This window comes from Nelumbo nucifera, chromosome 1 (assembly GCF_055504915.1).
Source record: "Nelumbo nucifera cultivar China Antique chromosome 1, China Antique-T2T, whole genome shotgun sequence".
NCBI lineage: Eukaryota > Viridiplantae > Streptophyta > Magnoliopsida > Proteales > Nelumbonaceae > Nelumbo > Nelumbo nucifera.
Window position 1 is genome coordinate 203,531,471 of NC_142649.1, and position 17,755 is coordinate 203,549,225.

General features: G+C 38.4%; 1 protein-coding gene across 9 annotated transcripts in view; it reads right to left on the reverse strand.

The window, feature by feature from the left end:
* Nucleotides 1–17,755, reverse strand: part of LOC104609816 (tRNA/rRNA methyltransferase (SpoU) family protein) — a 119,040-nt gene that overhangs the window by 37,095 nt on the left and 64,190 nt on the right. For all 9 annotated transcript variants that reach the window (XR_737327.3, XR_737326.3, XM_010276197.3 and 6 more), the window contains 4 exons: nucleotides 16,124–16,288; nucleotides 13,508–13,655; nucleotides 13,280–13,377; nucleotides 4,015–4,176 (listed from right to left, as the gene is read on the reverse strand). Coding sequence is in view for 7 of the 9 variants with exons in the window: in XM_010276197.3 (XP_010274499.1) it covers nucleotides 4,015–4,176; nucleotides 13,280–13,377; nucleotides 13,508–13,655; nucleotides 16,124–16,288 (573 nt within the window). In the remaining 2 variants the exon portion in view is untranslated. The remainder of the gene's footprint in view (nucleotides 1–4,014; nucleotides 4,177–13,279; nucleotides 13,378–13,507; nucleotides 13,656–16,123; nucleotides 16,289–17,755) is intronic.

Genomic DNA, 17,755 nt, shown 5'->3' on the forward strand with positions numbered 1-17,755 from the left:
ATGATATGAGATCCAAAATTGATGCCCTGTGTTAGAATGCTCGAGGCAGGGGTATTTTGGTCATTCTGGTGTATCTTATTGAAAGTGAAATGTCTATTGTACCTGAGTTTAAGTTATGTGTCCCATCTTCTATGAGGGACAAAATTGTCTTTCTTGTAACTCAAGTTTAGTTTGAGTATCAACCTACATCTCTTTTCTTCTCACCTCTTCATTCCTCACAAGGTAGTAGACATGATGTAAGTCTGGCATTTCATCCCTTCCCAGAATTTGGGACCTTATGCTCTCGTATATTGGATCTAGGCCAGCCAAAAATTTAAATGCTCTACCCTCTTCAACCTGTTTGTCATGCTTTTCCTTGTCTCTGGCATTCTCCCAATCAATAATAAGGTGATGATCTAGCTCTTCCCATAGTCCTTCTAGTGTAGCAAAATATGTTGCAACACTCATATCTCCTTGCCTCAAGGCAGCAATGTCTTGATTCAGTCTGTAAATTCTGGCATTATTTTTTTTCTGCCCATAGGTTTTAGACACTTTTTCCCATATCTTGGCAACCGTGGAGAAATGATGAACAGTCCTAGCTACTCTTGGAGTCATTGAAGCAAGTAGCCAAGACATAACTGTAGCATTCTCCTTGCACCAAGTTGCATATTCAGCACTCCCCACTTCGGGTTCCTTCTTCTGCCCGTCTAAGTAACTAGTGAGTTCCCGGGATGTGATGAAGAGCATGGCTGAAACAGACCATTCTCTGAAGTTGTACTCATCCAACAACACATTCGTGAACTGTAGGCTGTGCAGATTTGGATTCTCCAGATTAGAAGACCTCCCACAAGCCCTAACATCTCTAGAAGACACTTCCCCGGATATGGAAGACATCTTCTCCTACTTGTAAATGTCAAGACTCTAAACACAATATATAGAGAACTGTTTCAAACTTACAGAACTTGCTGCATTGTAAACTCAGTCCTGAGAACCCGTCACAGAGCTGAAACACCGAGTACTACACTGCGACACTGCCCTAATTACTGCTATCATAGACTATAATCTGTTGTGCTACCTTCTGCTGTGTTCTAATCACTGCTGCCGCAGCCTGCAACTTGCTGTGTTGGCTTCTACTGTGTGCTAATCACTGCTATCGCAGACTCTAACCTCACCCACGAACAGTTCTAGGACTGCTGAGATCAGTCCTCCCTCCTAGATCTGTTCTACACAGATCCCTCTTAGCCAAATGGCTACAGTCTATTGTACTATGTCTATTAGGGCATCACCTTCTGGGTCTAACTCCCCTTGGGCCCTACAACCAAGGGAAACCCTAGATGTAGGTTCTGCTGTGTTCTACGACCAACCCTAGGGTTTCTTTGCAGTAACCAAGATAGAAAAGAAGAAGAGAGAGAGTTAGATGCGAGTAGAAGAAGAAGCAGCTACTGTAACCAAGCGAAAGATTAGAGCTCTGATACCATGTTTGCTGGAATAAGGCTGCCGAATAAGAAGAGAAGAAGAAGAAGAAGGAGAAGATAAGAGAAGGGCGGCAATACCATCTCAGCCAGCTCTATTCTATTATATATAAGAGCATTACATAATGTTACATAAATAGACTAGAATGCCCCTGATTAGTGATGGGACACCTAGTCAAATAAAACACTAAATAAGATTAGGCCCAATAACTAATGACTTAAGACCCAACAAAGATAAACAAACAAATTAAGACAGTCGAACCAACATGAACAATGTTGATATGGCTTCTCCCTCCTAACCTAACTACGTGACTGGTGAACCTAAGAAAAGGAAGAACCAAAGGATGGGGGAGGTTGAGTCTTGGAGGCTTAGGAAATTCAACAAAAAGGAGGTTGAATAAAGCTTTCCACTCGAAACCATTTTTGCCTTCAACAATGCAAAATTCCTTTGGTTCTTCCATCCCCTTTCCAAGAAGCTAGTCTAACATATCTACTTCGGGCATTAACTCTTGATGAGGCAAAATAAAAAATAAAAATAAAAAAAGAAAAAGAAAAAAAAAGAAGAAAATTGAAAAACAAAATGTGAATGTATTCTGTTTTGCATGTTTTTGTAGTAGGATCCCAAATTGTTGTTTTTGGGTAGCTTTGTTGACAGTTTGGAACCGGGGTAATTTTGTCATTTTATAAGTCAGCTTCTAGTCAAGGGAAGTTGGGTGCATATCTATTGGGTTTTGGCCTCTTGGGCCTTTTTATAACAAAAGTTATCTTTTGGGGGTTCATTTGAAGTTAGTTTTGTTCTTAAGAAGTTGCTTGTGAGAAGGAAACATTCTAGGGGTTTATGTGTAAATATTTTAATTGGCTTCTCTAGCAAGCCATTGGGTCTTATAAAAGGGAAGGGGGGACTGTTTCTGGAGGGGTCTTTTTTGTTCCTTCTCTCTTGTTTGAGATGTAGCTCAGTCCCAGCTAGGGTTTTCAAGTATTGGGAGCTTGGGTTTTGAGGAGTCAACCCATTTTGGCACCTTCCAATCCCTCCATTGCTGCATGTCCGCACAGGAGGCCAGCTTGCTGCCATTGTTACTGTAGTGGAACTGTTCCAGGAGTTTTACTTCAGGTTTAGGTCTGAAACCCCTAAGAATCCAACTTTTTTGTTGTTTTCGTCTTGGTATTTCTTGTGCTTATTGCTGTATACTTGAAGTGTTTTTTTGTCTACATCAACTCTCAACTAAAAGAGTGTGTGATAGCCATTAAGGAAAAACTTCTTAGCTAGAGGTTGCTGGTTATTTGGGGCAGTTCAAAGGAAATGGGAATGTTCCAACTTCCAAAGTTTGTTGTTCACAAAGGAACAGTCTTGACCAAAACCCTTTTCCATGTTTGGTGATGCTGCAAAAATCATCACCTTCACTCAAGAGAAAGTCGATCTCAAAAGTTTTAGCCTCGATGGAAAGCAACTTAGGGAAGTAGTGGGATTGAGAGTTCCATGCAAGGGAACTCATTCCGACTAGGGTACCAAAGGGGGTCAAAAGAAACAATGAAAGGGCAACATGGGAAGATAGCAAAGAGGCATGATGTAAAAGGTAGGTCAGTGGTGGTAGAAGAACCTTATTTGGTCTAACTCAAGCAGGCACCAATCTAGGTGTGCTCAATGTTCCATAAGAAGTAGATAAACTGTCCTCAAAAGAAACTATTGTATCCTAAAATGCATAGAAATTACAATAAATTTTGTGGGAGGGTGGGTAATTGGTACTTGATAGATTTATTGAAGAAAAAATACACATACACAAAAAAAAGGAAAAGAAAAAAGTTGAATAGAAGAAAGAAGGGGAGAAAAGGAAGAGAAATAGAAGAGAGCAAGAAGAAGAGAAAAGTTCTTGTGTTTATAAACCCTTTACTTCTGTTTTGACCTAAAAGTGCTTATAAACCTTTCACATCTGTTTTGACTTATAAAGGCTCTCTTAACTTTACTATCCTATAGATGCAAGAGAAGTTCTTTGTATCAAAGATTCTGAAATTGATCATAAATGATGGTATATTAGATTGGAAGGTCTGAAGCTCGTCTTCTTCTATTTTCCTTCCCTAGCCCTTCCTACTTTGAATACCACTAGGTCAACTTTTTTTTCTTTATAAAAAATTTAAAAAAAAAAATATCTGCCATCTATCCAAAAGAAAGATGACCGCAAGGAACACCTACTTCAAGATTGTCAGGATATTGTAGTTGTGGAGAGATTGGGCCAAATGGGTCTTAGTTTTCTTTGGTCTAAACAGCTTTATTTGTGCTGTTAGTTCTGCTGTAGCGGGCCTGATTTTATTTTTTGTTTATGCTTTTAGTCAGCTGCCCAACTAAGAGCATTCTTGTAACATTACACATGCAAAAGCTCACTAAGATGTGATTGATGAAGTACTTAACTGTACTAATAATAGCATGCTACAATAAAGGTGAAAGCCTGAAAGCTGGAAAAGGAAGTCATGCATGCTTAAATTGACAAGATAAAAAGGGGCAAAAAAAGAAGTTATGCCATAAAAAGTTAAGCTATAAAATGTAATTGACATCATCAAGAACCCATACCACAGAATCAATGAGTTCTAATAGAAACAACTTTCCAGATTCAAGGGCAGCAGAACAATCTTCATTTCTCTTCATCAATCCCGACCCATCGGACAAGTCTGCTAGTTTTTCAAAGAGAACAGCAACACACACGCGTGCATATAATTCTGTGTTGATAAATGCCTTATAAGAAGAAAGAAAAAAGATTGTGTAGTTAGAGTCTCCGCTGGTACTAAGTCATATGAAAAATTCAAAAGAATGAAATAATATGTATATTACTAAATGGAAATATATTTATTTATGATCCTAGATGGAATTTCAATATCAAGTCACAATTTTGAGCAATCTGATTCATAACCAATAAATAAGAACAAGCAGAAGATAGATCACATAAAACAACATCAAGAAAACTATTACCAGAAAAACTAAAAAACAAACGAACACTGAGTCAAGAAACAAGAAGCAAGAAACTAGATTCACATAATTCAGCATAGAAGCCTACATCCAGAGGGGAGAGAGAGAGAGAGAGAGAGAGAGAGAGAGAGAGAAAGAGAGAGTAACATAAATCAACTATCAGAAAACGGATGATAAGTAGATCTTGGAAAAGAAAGTCACAATTCTATACACCCCATATCTCATGATTCTCCTCTCCCATCTTAACCACGGAATAACAATGGCCTAAATAAGCCCACATACCAGATGGACTCTTGGACAAGCCATACATCAGTTGGTTCACTGAACAAGGCACATGTTGGACATTCTATACACCAGTTGATTCACTGAACAATGCACGTATGCAAGTTGGCCTATTCAACGAGCCACGTAAAATGACAGAATTATGGATGGGGACCCAATGTAACCAGAAATAACACTGAGATATAAACCCGAAAAATACAAATATGTCCAATCTCTTTTTTTTTTTTGATGAATAAATATGTCCAATCTCTTCAAGCATCCAAAACTCACTAGACCTAGGAATCCACCCTAATGGTATTCCAAGGAACTTCATTGGCCACATTGTAACCTCACATCCTAGAATCAAAGTAAGGTGATCAACATCCTCTTCGTCCATATTTACACCTGCAATGTAATTTTTCTATCCATGCTTACTTTGTGTCTTGAAAACCACTCAAAAGTATCAATGAATGGTACTCTCCTTCCCTCCCTCCCTCAATTATACCAAGATTAGTTCCTCCTCCAACAAGGTGACAAGAGTATTGAAGATTACTATTTAAATCTTTAGAATCTCAGGAATGAGATGAATGTGTATCAGCTTCTCTATGGATTTGAGAGTTTAGAAGCAAAAACATGAATACTTAACTGTTGCAAGGTTCCTCTATAGATTCCAATCAGAATATGAACCAATTTATGCACAGATATTAGGGCATACTGATTTTTTGGCAATAAATAAAAAAAAAAGAAAATTTTTATTAAAGAAGAAAGGAAGAACAATGAGGTGATAAGACATCACTCAAACACAAATTAAAACCTGAGACCCAACACACCATTACCCTCCAACCCCTTTTAATACAAACTTTTCCTTCCCCACCCTTACAAACAAGAAAAGTAAACAAAGAAAACAATACTGCCAAAAACCAAAAAAAAAGAAAAAATCAAAGCCATCCATCCCCCCTAAGAACCCCAAACCAACAGTGACCCTACCAACTTTCACCAATCAGGTTTCCCCTTTAAAGCTTCCTTCATCCAAAGGATTTCTTTCTTCCAATTCCCCAAACAATCTTCTCAAAACTTCTTCCCCTCCTAAACAAGACAACTCTAGTATCTTGCTTACTTGGATTTCAGTTTCCACTATTTTTTCCAAATCCACATTTCCTTCTATTTTCCTTAATCAAAGATCATCTCATCTTTCTCTTCCCCTTCTGCAAGCTCTTCCTCTATTTCACCCTCATCCCCTTGTACCTCCCCTTCTCCTAACCAATTATCTTCTTTTTGAGCACCAGAAATTGTTTCCAAATTCCACTTAACCACTACACTTTCCAAAGAGTTCGATCTTCCTCTAGATTTGACTTTCAACCCCTTTCTCTTGTAGATCCTCTTGACCATTACTTTAGCCTTTGAATTTTTTCGAGTCCCCTACAGTGTTATCAACTTTTCTAGGTCCTTCCATTAAACATGTATTTCTCTCCCTTCCTAAGTCCACCCCAGCTTTCTAAGAAGACATACCATGGTTGCTTTTTTGCTTCCTTGCTTATTATTGGCTCAGTTTTATCAGGTTATATCAGACCTTAACAGATAAGAAACGATAAAAAGAAACTAGTATTTGAATTACAAAAATATTATAAACCAAAAAAATAAATAATTTAGTGTAAAAATAAATATTTTATTATTATAATATTTAAAAAAGTTATATATATATATATATATATATATATATATACAGCACATTTGAAGAAAAGAACACTAGGTGCTTGGGCAAGGTGGCCCTCCATGGGTGCTTTTTCACCTAGGCATCACTAGGGGTGCTCAGGGTTAGGTTAACCAAACCGTGGGCCTATTTTGCAAACTGAACCGGTAATACTGGTTTTGCAAAAACCGGTAACCGAAACTGAACCAAAGCCGACTGGTTAATCGATTGATTGGTTTAGCCAACAGCCAGTTCAGTTTGTCAGTTTTTTGGTTATTTGATTTTTATAATATATATTATAAATAAATATATAAATATATAAATATATACTAAAATATAGATAATATATATAAATATATGTATACCAGTCGGTTCGATTAATTGTCGGTTTTTTATATTGGTTAACCAAAACTGAACCGGTAATTTTGGTTTTTTGAAAATACCAAACCAAAACCAGACCGATTGGTTCAGTTAACTGGAAATTTTGATTCAGTCTCATCAGTTCGCTTCAGTTTTTTGGTTTTCGGTTTTTCATGATCACCCCTAGGCATCACCTTGACAACTATGCAATCAACTACTACTATGATCTCCATAGCCCACCTTCTAGTTGAGCCAACCATGCAGTGGTTAGTACCACAGGGAAATACATGGTCTTTATTAGTAAAGAAAATTACAAAACCTCATTTACTCTACCCCTTATCCAGTAACACAGATAGTAAGATACATTGGTTAAGAATTGCTTGTCTTGCTTCACAATTTAAGTCTTCCTCTTAGGTCATTGGTTTTGGGGCTTCAAATCATATTACTGAACCTCTAAGTGTGTTTAATTTCTAAACCCCTGTCTTCTTACCAATATGTTACACTTGTCAATGGAACTACATCCTTAGTTTCTAGTGGTTGTATTTCCTTCAATTCATCCTCATAATCATCTACGTTGTATGTTTGTAAACTTCCCTTCAGCTTGATATCAATTACTAAGAAAATTAAATCTCTTAGGCTCAGTTTGGTTATTATAATCTAACCTGCAGTTGAATTCCGTTAGAATAAGGATTGGAGAAGTAATAGAAAAGACTAGAAGAAGAAGTAGAAGAAGAAGAAGAAGAAGAAGAAGAAGAGAAGAGAATAGAGAAGAAGAAGAATTCTGGTTCGAACAAGAGAGATTAATCACCTCTCTAGTCGGTCAGGTTTAATTTATATGTTTCTATACAAAACAAAAAAAAACTCCTTTGCACCTACTTAAGTATGGGACACAACCACTAATAAAACATTACACATCAGCAGCTTTAAACATAAATATAAAGACCAAAATACCCCTACGCAGTCGACATTAACACTCCCCCTCAAGCTGGTGAGTATATATCATATAGTCCCAGCTTGTTACATATGTAGTCCACTCTCCCCTGACTCAACCCTTTGGTGAACAGGTCTGCCCATTGGTTTCTTGTGTTAACATGTGCAGTATATCACTCCACTCAGCACCTTCTCTCTCACAAAGTGACAGTCAACTTCTATATGCTTGGTTCTCTCATGAAACACTAGATTAAAAGAGATGTGGACTGCAGCCTGATTGTCACAACAGAGCTTCATTGGAGTGTCAATAGAATATCCCATCTCTTGTAGAAGGTTTCTCAGCCACACTAATTCACAAGTAGTATGTGCCATAGCTCTATATTCTGCCTCTGCACAGCTTCTTGCCACAATTGTCTGTTTCATACTTTTCCATGTCACCAGATTACCCCCAAGGAAAGTACAATAGCCTATAGTGGATCTCCTGTCAGATATAGAGTCAGCCCAATCAGCAACACTATATCCCTCTATTTCAAGTTTTCCTCCACTTCTATATATCAAGCCATGACCAGGAGCCCCCTTTAAATACCTTACAATCCTTAGAACTGCATCCCAATGTGAAACTTGAGGTTTCTGCATGAACTGACTCACCACACTAACTACAAATGAAATATCTAGTCGAGTAATGGTTAGGTAGTTTAGTTTACCCACCAACCACCTGTACCTTCCAGGATCTTCAAACACCTCACCCATATCATTGCTCAGCTTAGTATTTGATTCCATAGGTGTTTTAGCTGGTTTGGCGCCTAATAATCTTGTTTCTTCCAACAAATCAAGAACATATTTCCTCTGACACAAATTAATACCATGCTTAGACCTTGCTACTTCTATCCCCAAGAAGTACTTCAGTTTACCAAGGTCCTTTGTCTGAAAGTGTTCTTGCAGAAATATCTTCAACCTATCAATTCCTGATCTCACTCCCGATAATGACAATATCATCTACATATACCACCAATAAGATCTTTCCGGCCTAAGAGTCATGATTGAAGACTGAGTGATCAACCTGACACTATTTCATACCAAACTTCTTTACCACCTCAATAAACCTACCAAACCACGCATAGGGAGACTGTTTAAGTCCATAAATGGCCTTCTTTAGTCTACACACCTTACCATCATCCCCCTGAGCAACAAACCCCGGTGGTTGCTTCATATAGACTTCCTCAAGTAGATCACCATGTAAGAAAGCATTCTTGATGTCAAGCTGAAAGAGAGGCCAATCATACATAGCAGCTAGAGATATCACAACATGAGCTGAACCAATCTTAGCAATAGGAGAGAAGGTCTCTGTGTAGTCAATACCATATGTTTGGGAATACGCTTTGGCAACCAATCTAGCTTTTAACCGCTCTACACTACCATCAAGTAAATACTTAACAGTGTAAACACACTTACAACCGACAGCCTGCTTACCAGGATGAAGTGTGGTGAGGTCCCACGCATGATTATGAGTTAAGGCAGAGAGCTCTTCTTCCATTGTATGGCGCCAACCTGGAGAGGCAAGGGCTTCCTGGACATCCGTGGGAGCAACAATAGAAGATAACAAGGAGATAAACTGGCGATGGGAAGCAGAAAGGTTAGTGAGAGAAACATAATTAGAAATAGGATGGAGAGTGCAACTGCGTTTACCTTTCCGCAAGGCAATGGGAAGATCAAGTTCAGAAACCGGGGTTAGAGCTAGTGTTGGAACAACTGTCAGATCTATCGACGATGATGGAGCTGGAGGAGTCGGTACATGTTGGCGATGTGTATACACTTGACGAATAGGTGGTTGTTCAACAGGAGGTGGCACCGGAGGCAAAGACTTGGTCACAGTTGGAACAAGTGGAATGGGATCCGCAACTGGAACTGGAAGAGGAGGAGGTGATGAGGAAGAAGAAACATCACCTGACCCCGAGAAAAACGAAGTGGACTCAAAGAATGTAACATTAGCGCACACAAAGGACTAACGAGAGCTAGGATTATAACACTTATACCCTTTCTGGGTCCGGGAATAGCCAAGGAAGATACACTTAATGGATCGTGCATCTAACTTGTCCCTTCCCGGCCCTAGATTAGGAACAAAACAAACACACCCAAAAACCCGAGGTGAAAGGGGAAACAGAGACAATGTAGGAAACAAAGTGGTGAAAGGAGAGTGACCTTCAAGGATGGATGTGGGCATCCGATTAATCAAAAAACAAGATGTAAGTACATCATCACTCCAAAAGGGTTTGGGTACATTCAGATGATGCATAAGGGACCAAGCAGTTTCCAAAAGGTGATGGTTCTTTCTCTCAGCTACCCCATTTTGCTATGGGGTATAGGTACATTAAGTTTGATGGATAATGCCATGTTGTTCCAAATACTCCTGAAATGGTGTATAAAAGTATTCACAGCCATTATTGGAACAGAGAGTTTTAATGTGGACACCAAATTGCTTGCGAATTTCAACATAAAATTTTTGGAAAATGGTAAACAATTCACTCCTTTCTTTCATTAGGTAAAGCCACATCATCCTTGAATTATCATCAACAAAAATAACAAAGTATCTATAACCATTGTATGACATTACTTTATTTGGACCCCAAACATCTGAATGAACTAAAGAAAAAGGACTCAACATGTGATTATCAACCCTAGGACTAAAGGGAACACGATGATGCTTCCCCAACTGACATGACTCACAATCCAAAACAGAAAGATGACTCAACGACGGAACAAGAGACTTCAAAACTCTAAGTGATGGATGACCAAATCGACAGTGCCACTGGAGAGGAGAAAGAGATGTCTGAAGAGTTGTAGATGCACTTCCACCACCATCAAGGTAATACAGTCCACCAGCTTCATGCCCTCCACCAATCTTCATCCCCGTCTTGAGATCCTGAAAACACGAAGAAGGGTAAAAAGTGATAGAGCAATTAAGAGACTTGATCAACTTACTAACAGACATAAGGTTAAAAGGAAACTTGGGGACATACAAAACTGAGGATAAAGATAGAGGGTCTATGTTAACATTTCCAACACCACAAATGGAGGATGTGGAACCATTAGCAAGGGTAACAAAGTGTGATGTTGGGCACTGAGAGAGGGAGGAAAACACACCTGGAGTTTCAGTCATGTGATCGGAGGCTCCAGAGTTAATTATCCAGGGATTAGGTTTGGATGCCAGACAAGCCATACCTGAGTGTGCAAGAGTGGTTGTATTCTGTTAAGATGTGACCTGAACAAACCTCTCATACTCATCACGTGGAACACTCATCATCTCCTTCCCAAGAACATTTGTGGATATAGAGAGCATCTGATCAGCTGGATAACTCTCCTGTCTGGAACTACTATCACTGGTCACCACATGATTTGCCCAAATTGAAGGTGGACCATGCAAATCATAACAATAATTGATGGTATGTTCGTCCATAACACAATGTGTACATCTTCATGGACCAGAACTGCATCCTCTACCACAAACTCCCCCTGAATCTCGACCTCTAGTACGGCCACCACCACGACTATACATAGGTCCACCACCACCACTACGACCATATACCGGTCCACTACTACCACTATGGCCAGATTGAGCTCCCCAAGCTCCACCTCTAACACCATGGCCTCTTGATACTGCAAAGGCTGACCTATCAGAGATACTAGAATTCTCGGTAGATCCAATCGAAATCCTCCAAAGCTGAGCAAACACCTCTTCTAAGGAAGGAAGAGCTGATACTCCTAGTATCTGTGCCCGTACTGGTTTATATTCAGATTTCAGCCCTACCAAAAATCTGGTCACATGTAGTTGTTCCCTCTACTGTTGTTGAATCTTAACATCAAAGGTGAGGGGGTGACACACATTCAGCTCATTGCGAAGGTTTCTCATGCTAGCATACTACTCCTCACGACTCTAATTACCTTGTTGCAGATTAAAGTATTCCTGATAAAGCTAGTATACTCTAGTTGTGTTGTCTTGTCCCGAATACAACTTCTTAGCATGGTCCCAAACTTCCTTGGCTGTATCAAGAAACATGAAATTCAGACTAATCTTGGGTTCCATACTATTCCATAACCAAGTTATAATCTGTGCATCTTCTTGTTCCCCAATCACCATACTCATGAGAATCAGTAGAGGGTTTTTCTTCCCTTATATGCTTCACTTTCTTCTTTGCTTTAAGAAAGACTTCTACAGATTTCGCCCAAGGCACATAGTTTTCTCCATTCAACTTGAGAGAAGTCATCTAAACATTCAGGTAGTCGGTGGGAACCATCACACTAGTTTTACTTTAATTGTTGTCCCCCATGGCTGTAAAAAAAAAAAAATCCTTATTTCACCTCCCACCACACTGCACTCAGCACCACTTGTTGCTGAATTCTTCACTCTCCACAACACAACCCTACTACACGACTACCTAAAAACTTATCACACTACTCGCAACTCACTCATCCTTTGAATCACACTAAAATCTTCACAAACCCTAACACACGACAATCTGAATTTTCATCACACGACTTGGAACACATCAACCATTTGTTTCACACTGAACAACTGCACAAAATCACTTACCTAATCACCAGAAAATCAACCTGCACTCGACACTCCACTGCATCACTCGAATCAGCCCTCTTCTCTCCATCGGTTAGGGGGGGGGGGCTTCCTACAAACCACTGCAAACACCCACGAACCTGCTGACCGGAGGCATAGAAACCTCCAAGGGAAGAGGGCGATCACTCCTTTTTAGCCCTTTTCCTTATCTCCAACTAATGACGAAGAAAAAAATTAAAAAACCCTAGGCTGGATATGTGAAAATCAGAATTCTGGGCAGATTCGATTTTGTCAACCTAGCTCTGATACCATATTATAATCTAATCTGCAGTTGAATTCTGTTAGAATAAGGATTGGAGAAGTAATAGAAAGACTAAAAGAAGAAGTAGAAGAAGAAGAGAAGAGAATAGAGAAGAAGAAGAAGAATTCTGGTTCAAACAAGAGAGATTAATCACCTCTCTAGTCGGCCAGGTTTAATTTATATGTTTCTATACAAAACAAAAAAAGATTCCTTTGCCCCTACTTAAGTGTGGGACACAACCACTAATAAACCATTACATATCAGCAGCTTTAAACATAAATATAAAGACCAAAATACCCCTACACAGTTGACATTAACAGGTTCCTTTACCTACATGGCTACACCACTGGATTTAATAGCTACTCTGGGTGCACATTACCCCTTGCCACACAAGCAACCACCGAACTGTGGTACACTGGTATTACACTTGTTGCATGGAGATCCATTGAAATGGCACTCCAATATCAAGTTGCATTAAATTTTGTATTTTAGAGTGATATTGCCCACTTCTTGAGGGTATAAAGTGTAACAATGGAGCCATTGTTCTGAACCTGTCTGATCTGATTATGTCTGGAGATGAGATGACTTCCATGAGCAGCATGTCTGCACCCATGAGATAAGTAATCCTAATTCAGCTCTGGTGCATTAGAAAATATAGCTAGGCTAGGAACTAATGGCATAGAAGGGACAGATCTACTGCTTATAGTTGTCAGTCCATGATGAAATAAAAGAAAAACTTTGTAAATAAAGTGGACCAGCTTACTTCAGTGAGCTCAGGATCTGGGCTTTTAGCTAGTAATAAGACCTCTGTCCTTGCATCTTGTTCAGCCAATTCAGCTTCAAAATCCTCATCAAAAGCCACTGGTTGCAAAAGATGCAAATTAAAAACAAAATGTCAAAGTAGTTGTATACATATTAAAGAAGGAAAGACAATGAACACAAAAGAAAAACAAATAAAAGAATGAATGGATGAATGGAAGAGAGTAAATACCAGAACCATAGAGTGCAAGCAACTTAAGCTCTTTAATGTAGTACTTTATGATTCTTGGATATAAGAGCCATAAGCCTGTCAGGTGTAATGCAGCAAGACGAATGGTACGGGGACTTTTTCCACCTTCATCAAGAATTTTCTTAACAAACTGCAGCAAATTATATTTGAGGCATAAAAAAAACTAACAAAAATTATTGGATAAGCATCTATGCTAAACTGATGAAAAGAAAAGGAGAAAAGGAAAAAAAAAAAAGATAATCATGGAAAGTTAGAGAAGGAAAAAGGAAGGATACTGAAGGATTGACATTGAAAAGTTCATACTGATGTTTTTCCAACAACAATCTGAGAGGTTGCAACAAGGCAGGAAGGCCTGCAGAGGTCATGGTATGGACAGGAAGTAAGAGATGTTTGCAGGTATGGTGCTTGCTTTGGGGTTTCTTCAATGTAGTTCTGAGGCCATTTAGTTTGGTGTTACCATGGTGGGCTAGTCCTAGTTCATCTTGAGAAGCCTGCTTCTTTTGCTTATTATTGGAGCAAAGGACAGTGTATCGATTTGTTCATAGTTGTCAAAGCGTCGCCTAGGCGACTAGGTGCCCTTGGCTGGGCGCCTCGCCCAAACGCCTTAACTTTTAGCAACTAGGTGCCCTTCTAGGCAACTAGGCGCCCGCCTAGGCGACAAAAATGACAAGGCGGGCGCCATTTATAATATCATTTATATTGTTGTCTTATTAATGTATGTGTTAGTACATTTTATTATATGCTATATATATATATATATATATATATATATATATATATATATCAATTATATTTTGTTTTAATGTTTTACTATTGAAATTTAAAAGATCAAAGGGTTTTGAGAAGAGAAAAAAAAAGAAAGAAAGAAAGAAAAGAAAAGAAAAGAGAAGAAAAGAAAAGAGAAGAAAAGAAAGGGGAAAGTAACAATAGAATAATAAAGTTCTTTTTTTTCTATTCTCTCTCTAATTAAATAAAACAGAAACTCAATCCTTGTTTTTTTTTTCTATTTTACTTTCCATCTTGAATATTTATCATATAAAGTTAATAACCTTCTTTAGCTGCTAATTAATATGAAATTGCTCTGTTAAATACTTATTATAGTAGTATTATTTTTGAAAATAATGTTTTAGAGGAAATTTAATGTTCTTAATAAAGAGAAATGCTATTTTTCAATTAACATACATGCTGAATGGTATATAAAACTAGGAAGCTTGCAAAAAGTCAATTTTTCATATTATAAAATTTTTATCGCCTAGGCAACTAGCGACTAGGTGCCCCAGTGTCACCCAGAATCGCCTAGACGCCTTGAAAACTATGGATTTGTTTATAGTCGTGTTATGCTATAATCAACATGGCCTTCATAAGCCAATCATAACAACTCAGACTATTTGCAATCTTGAATAAGGTTAACCTAATTCAATGCAATTAACAAGATTTAGTCAAAGAAACATAACTGAAAGAAGGTGGCTGCTTGACTGGATTTCAATAATAGTCAATTCTAAATTTGAAGTCTATTCTGTAGCTTGAATCTCATCATCAAACCATTGGAGTTATCTGAATGTTGAAAATGGGGTGGTTCTGTGTCTCCTACCTATGTTCAAATTTCATATCAATCAGAGAATTGGAAGGGTGTTGTCATCTGGCAATCACATAGAACAGAGTTTCTACGGACAGCTTATAACATGTATTCGGGTCAAAAGTCAAAGGTTGGCCTTGTCATTTGAGCAAAGGCTCACTAGGGATTCTTGCACAATTAGAGGAGTCTATTGGTAGCATTTTCTTTAATCCAAATTGAGTTAGTATGGCAAACAAGGTCCAAGAGATGTTCTCTTGATATTATGATTAGTTTAAGAATTTCATACAAAAAAAAAATTCTAGGTTTATTTTTGATAATCAAACATTATGTCCAATCGGGTTTAGGCTATCTAATCATCCAGTTGGAGTGTTACATGTATCTTTTGTGTCTATAAAGTTCTTAAGGGTTTTATAGCCCCATCAGTAGTGAAAGGAATAATGACTCTTTCAGTAGTGATTGATTTATCATGCCTGCTACTACAACCATGTCTTTGGCTTGTCTGTGTTTTACTTTTAATGCATCTTTTGTGTCTATAGAGTTCTTAAGGGTTTTCCTTTGAAAACCATGTCTTTGGTTTTAAAGCCATGTTTGCTGAAAACCATGGAGAACCCAAAATGAATGTCTGAAAGCCAAAAACATGGCTTTCTACTGAAGCTTAGAGCCCGTTTGGGAGGACTTCTGCATTGACTTGAGTGGCTTCCAAGGAGTTACCCAAATTAGCTTCACCAGAAAGTCAACTTCTCAGTTCAACGACAGTGTTTTTCAGCTTTCCAGGGTTCTCACCAAACACAGGTTCCTGGCTTTCCATGTGGGGCGTACCTTGCAACGCCTGAAGCCACTGCAAGGAAGTCCTCCCAAGCAGTCACTTATTTTAGTACAGAAGCAAACAATAAAGCCTAACCCCATATAGTTGGGATAAGGCTTGGCTGATGATAATGATGAGATAATAAATGCTAACAATGGCAGCATTGGTATCCTAAACTATAATTCCCAGATGAAATTAAGCATACATAACCACTCACCCACTTCAGAGGACCTTGAGCATTATCAGCTGTTTCATGCATGCTCTCATCACAGAACACAGAAATATGCAAAACAGATGATAGAAGTGCAGCAATAGGTGCAACTTTACGCTTGTTGCAGCTGACATGTAGTAACCAAGAAGAATGTACTAACTGCCACATTATCTGCAGAAAAAAAAAAAAAACACAGAATAAATAACAATTGCCCACAGACTTAGCATCTGTCAATCTGAAGACACTCTTAGCTGGAAGCTGCTTGGTGCTTGCAAGTTGCAAGTTACAACCAAACTGCATGATAAATAGCAAATTTTCATAAAAGTGGGATTAGTAAATAAAAACATGATCATGAGGACCTTCTAAAATACAATTTGAAATCAAAGATTGAACTGAACTAATGACATTTTCTTCTTTATTCTATTATACTAAAAACGCTTTACAAATTGAACTTGAAAATTCAGGAAACTTGTGGTTGAAACCCTTGACCAAGATAAAGACATCTTCCTTGGATCTTCCAGGAAAAATGACTCCGTCCCATCCTCAAAAATGTCAAAAAAAATCTTTTATTATTTACTGAAAATTGTATTAAATGTAATTGGTACGATAAGTACAAAGGCCTTAACAGAAGAAAATGCCATGTGACATTTCCTCACATGTGCATTCTAATCTAATATCCTGTTAGTAATTGGTATCTGTACGTATTTCCTTACTTTGCTTGATACTAAGTTGATGCATCAGCGTATGGTCTCCCCAAGGAAAAGGGGAAGCTCTTTTAATAGTACACAAGAGCTTCCACTATTGTCAGTTTGGGAGGAGAGGAACACCAAAATTTTCCCCGACAAGGTGTGAACCCCTGAAGCATTGACTGAACTGATAACAGTTAGGTCAAAACACTAGGTTCAGACAAGGGAAGAATTCAAAGCTTTCACCACAAATGACATCATTGGATAGCAATATGGGGCTTCATTTCCAACTATAAGACTCTAAACTCCACAGGACCCATTTCAATTTCTTACCTACATTAAGCTAAAATTTAATGCCTGTAGTTTCAGCAATCCTGGGAGGTCTAGAAGTGATTGAGCATTTAGGAGCAATCAAGGCATCTTGGGGATGTACTGAAGACCAATTAGACTTGGAGACACTATAAAGGATGAACTCCTTTCCCTTTTAGAGGCCTTCATTCAAGCTCCTCTAGAAGATGCACCAATATAGAAGGGAAATGTAACTCCCAAGTGATTGTACACTAGAAGCAGGAAAGTACACAACTGCCATACCAACAACACCTTGTCTAGGAGGTGAATCTTTGATTTTTTTATATGACCAGCTCCTCCAGATGGGTAAACTCATTTACAGATTCACATTCTAGAGAAAGGGCCAATAGACAAGAATTCTATTGGGGTGCCTAACCCTCTGGAGTAGGGGTCTAGTTATATTCTGATTCAATGCCTATGTTGAATGGGGAGACTAGCATGTTGGCACTAGCTCTCTTTTTTCTTTTTGGAGAGAGTCAAGCTCTCTTTCTTTCTTTCTTTCTTTCTTTCTTTTCTTGCATCTAATCTTCTTCATTTAATAGAAGTTTTTACCAGTTATCAATCAGAGCGAGAGAGAGAGAGAGAGAGGGGGAGGGAGGGAGAG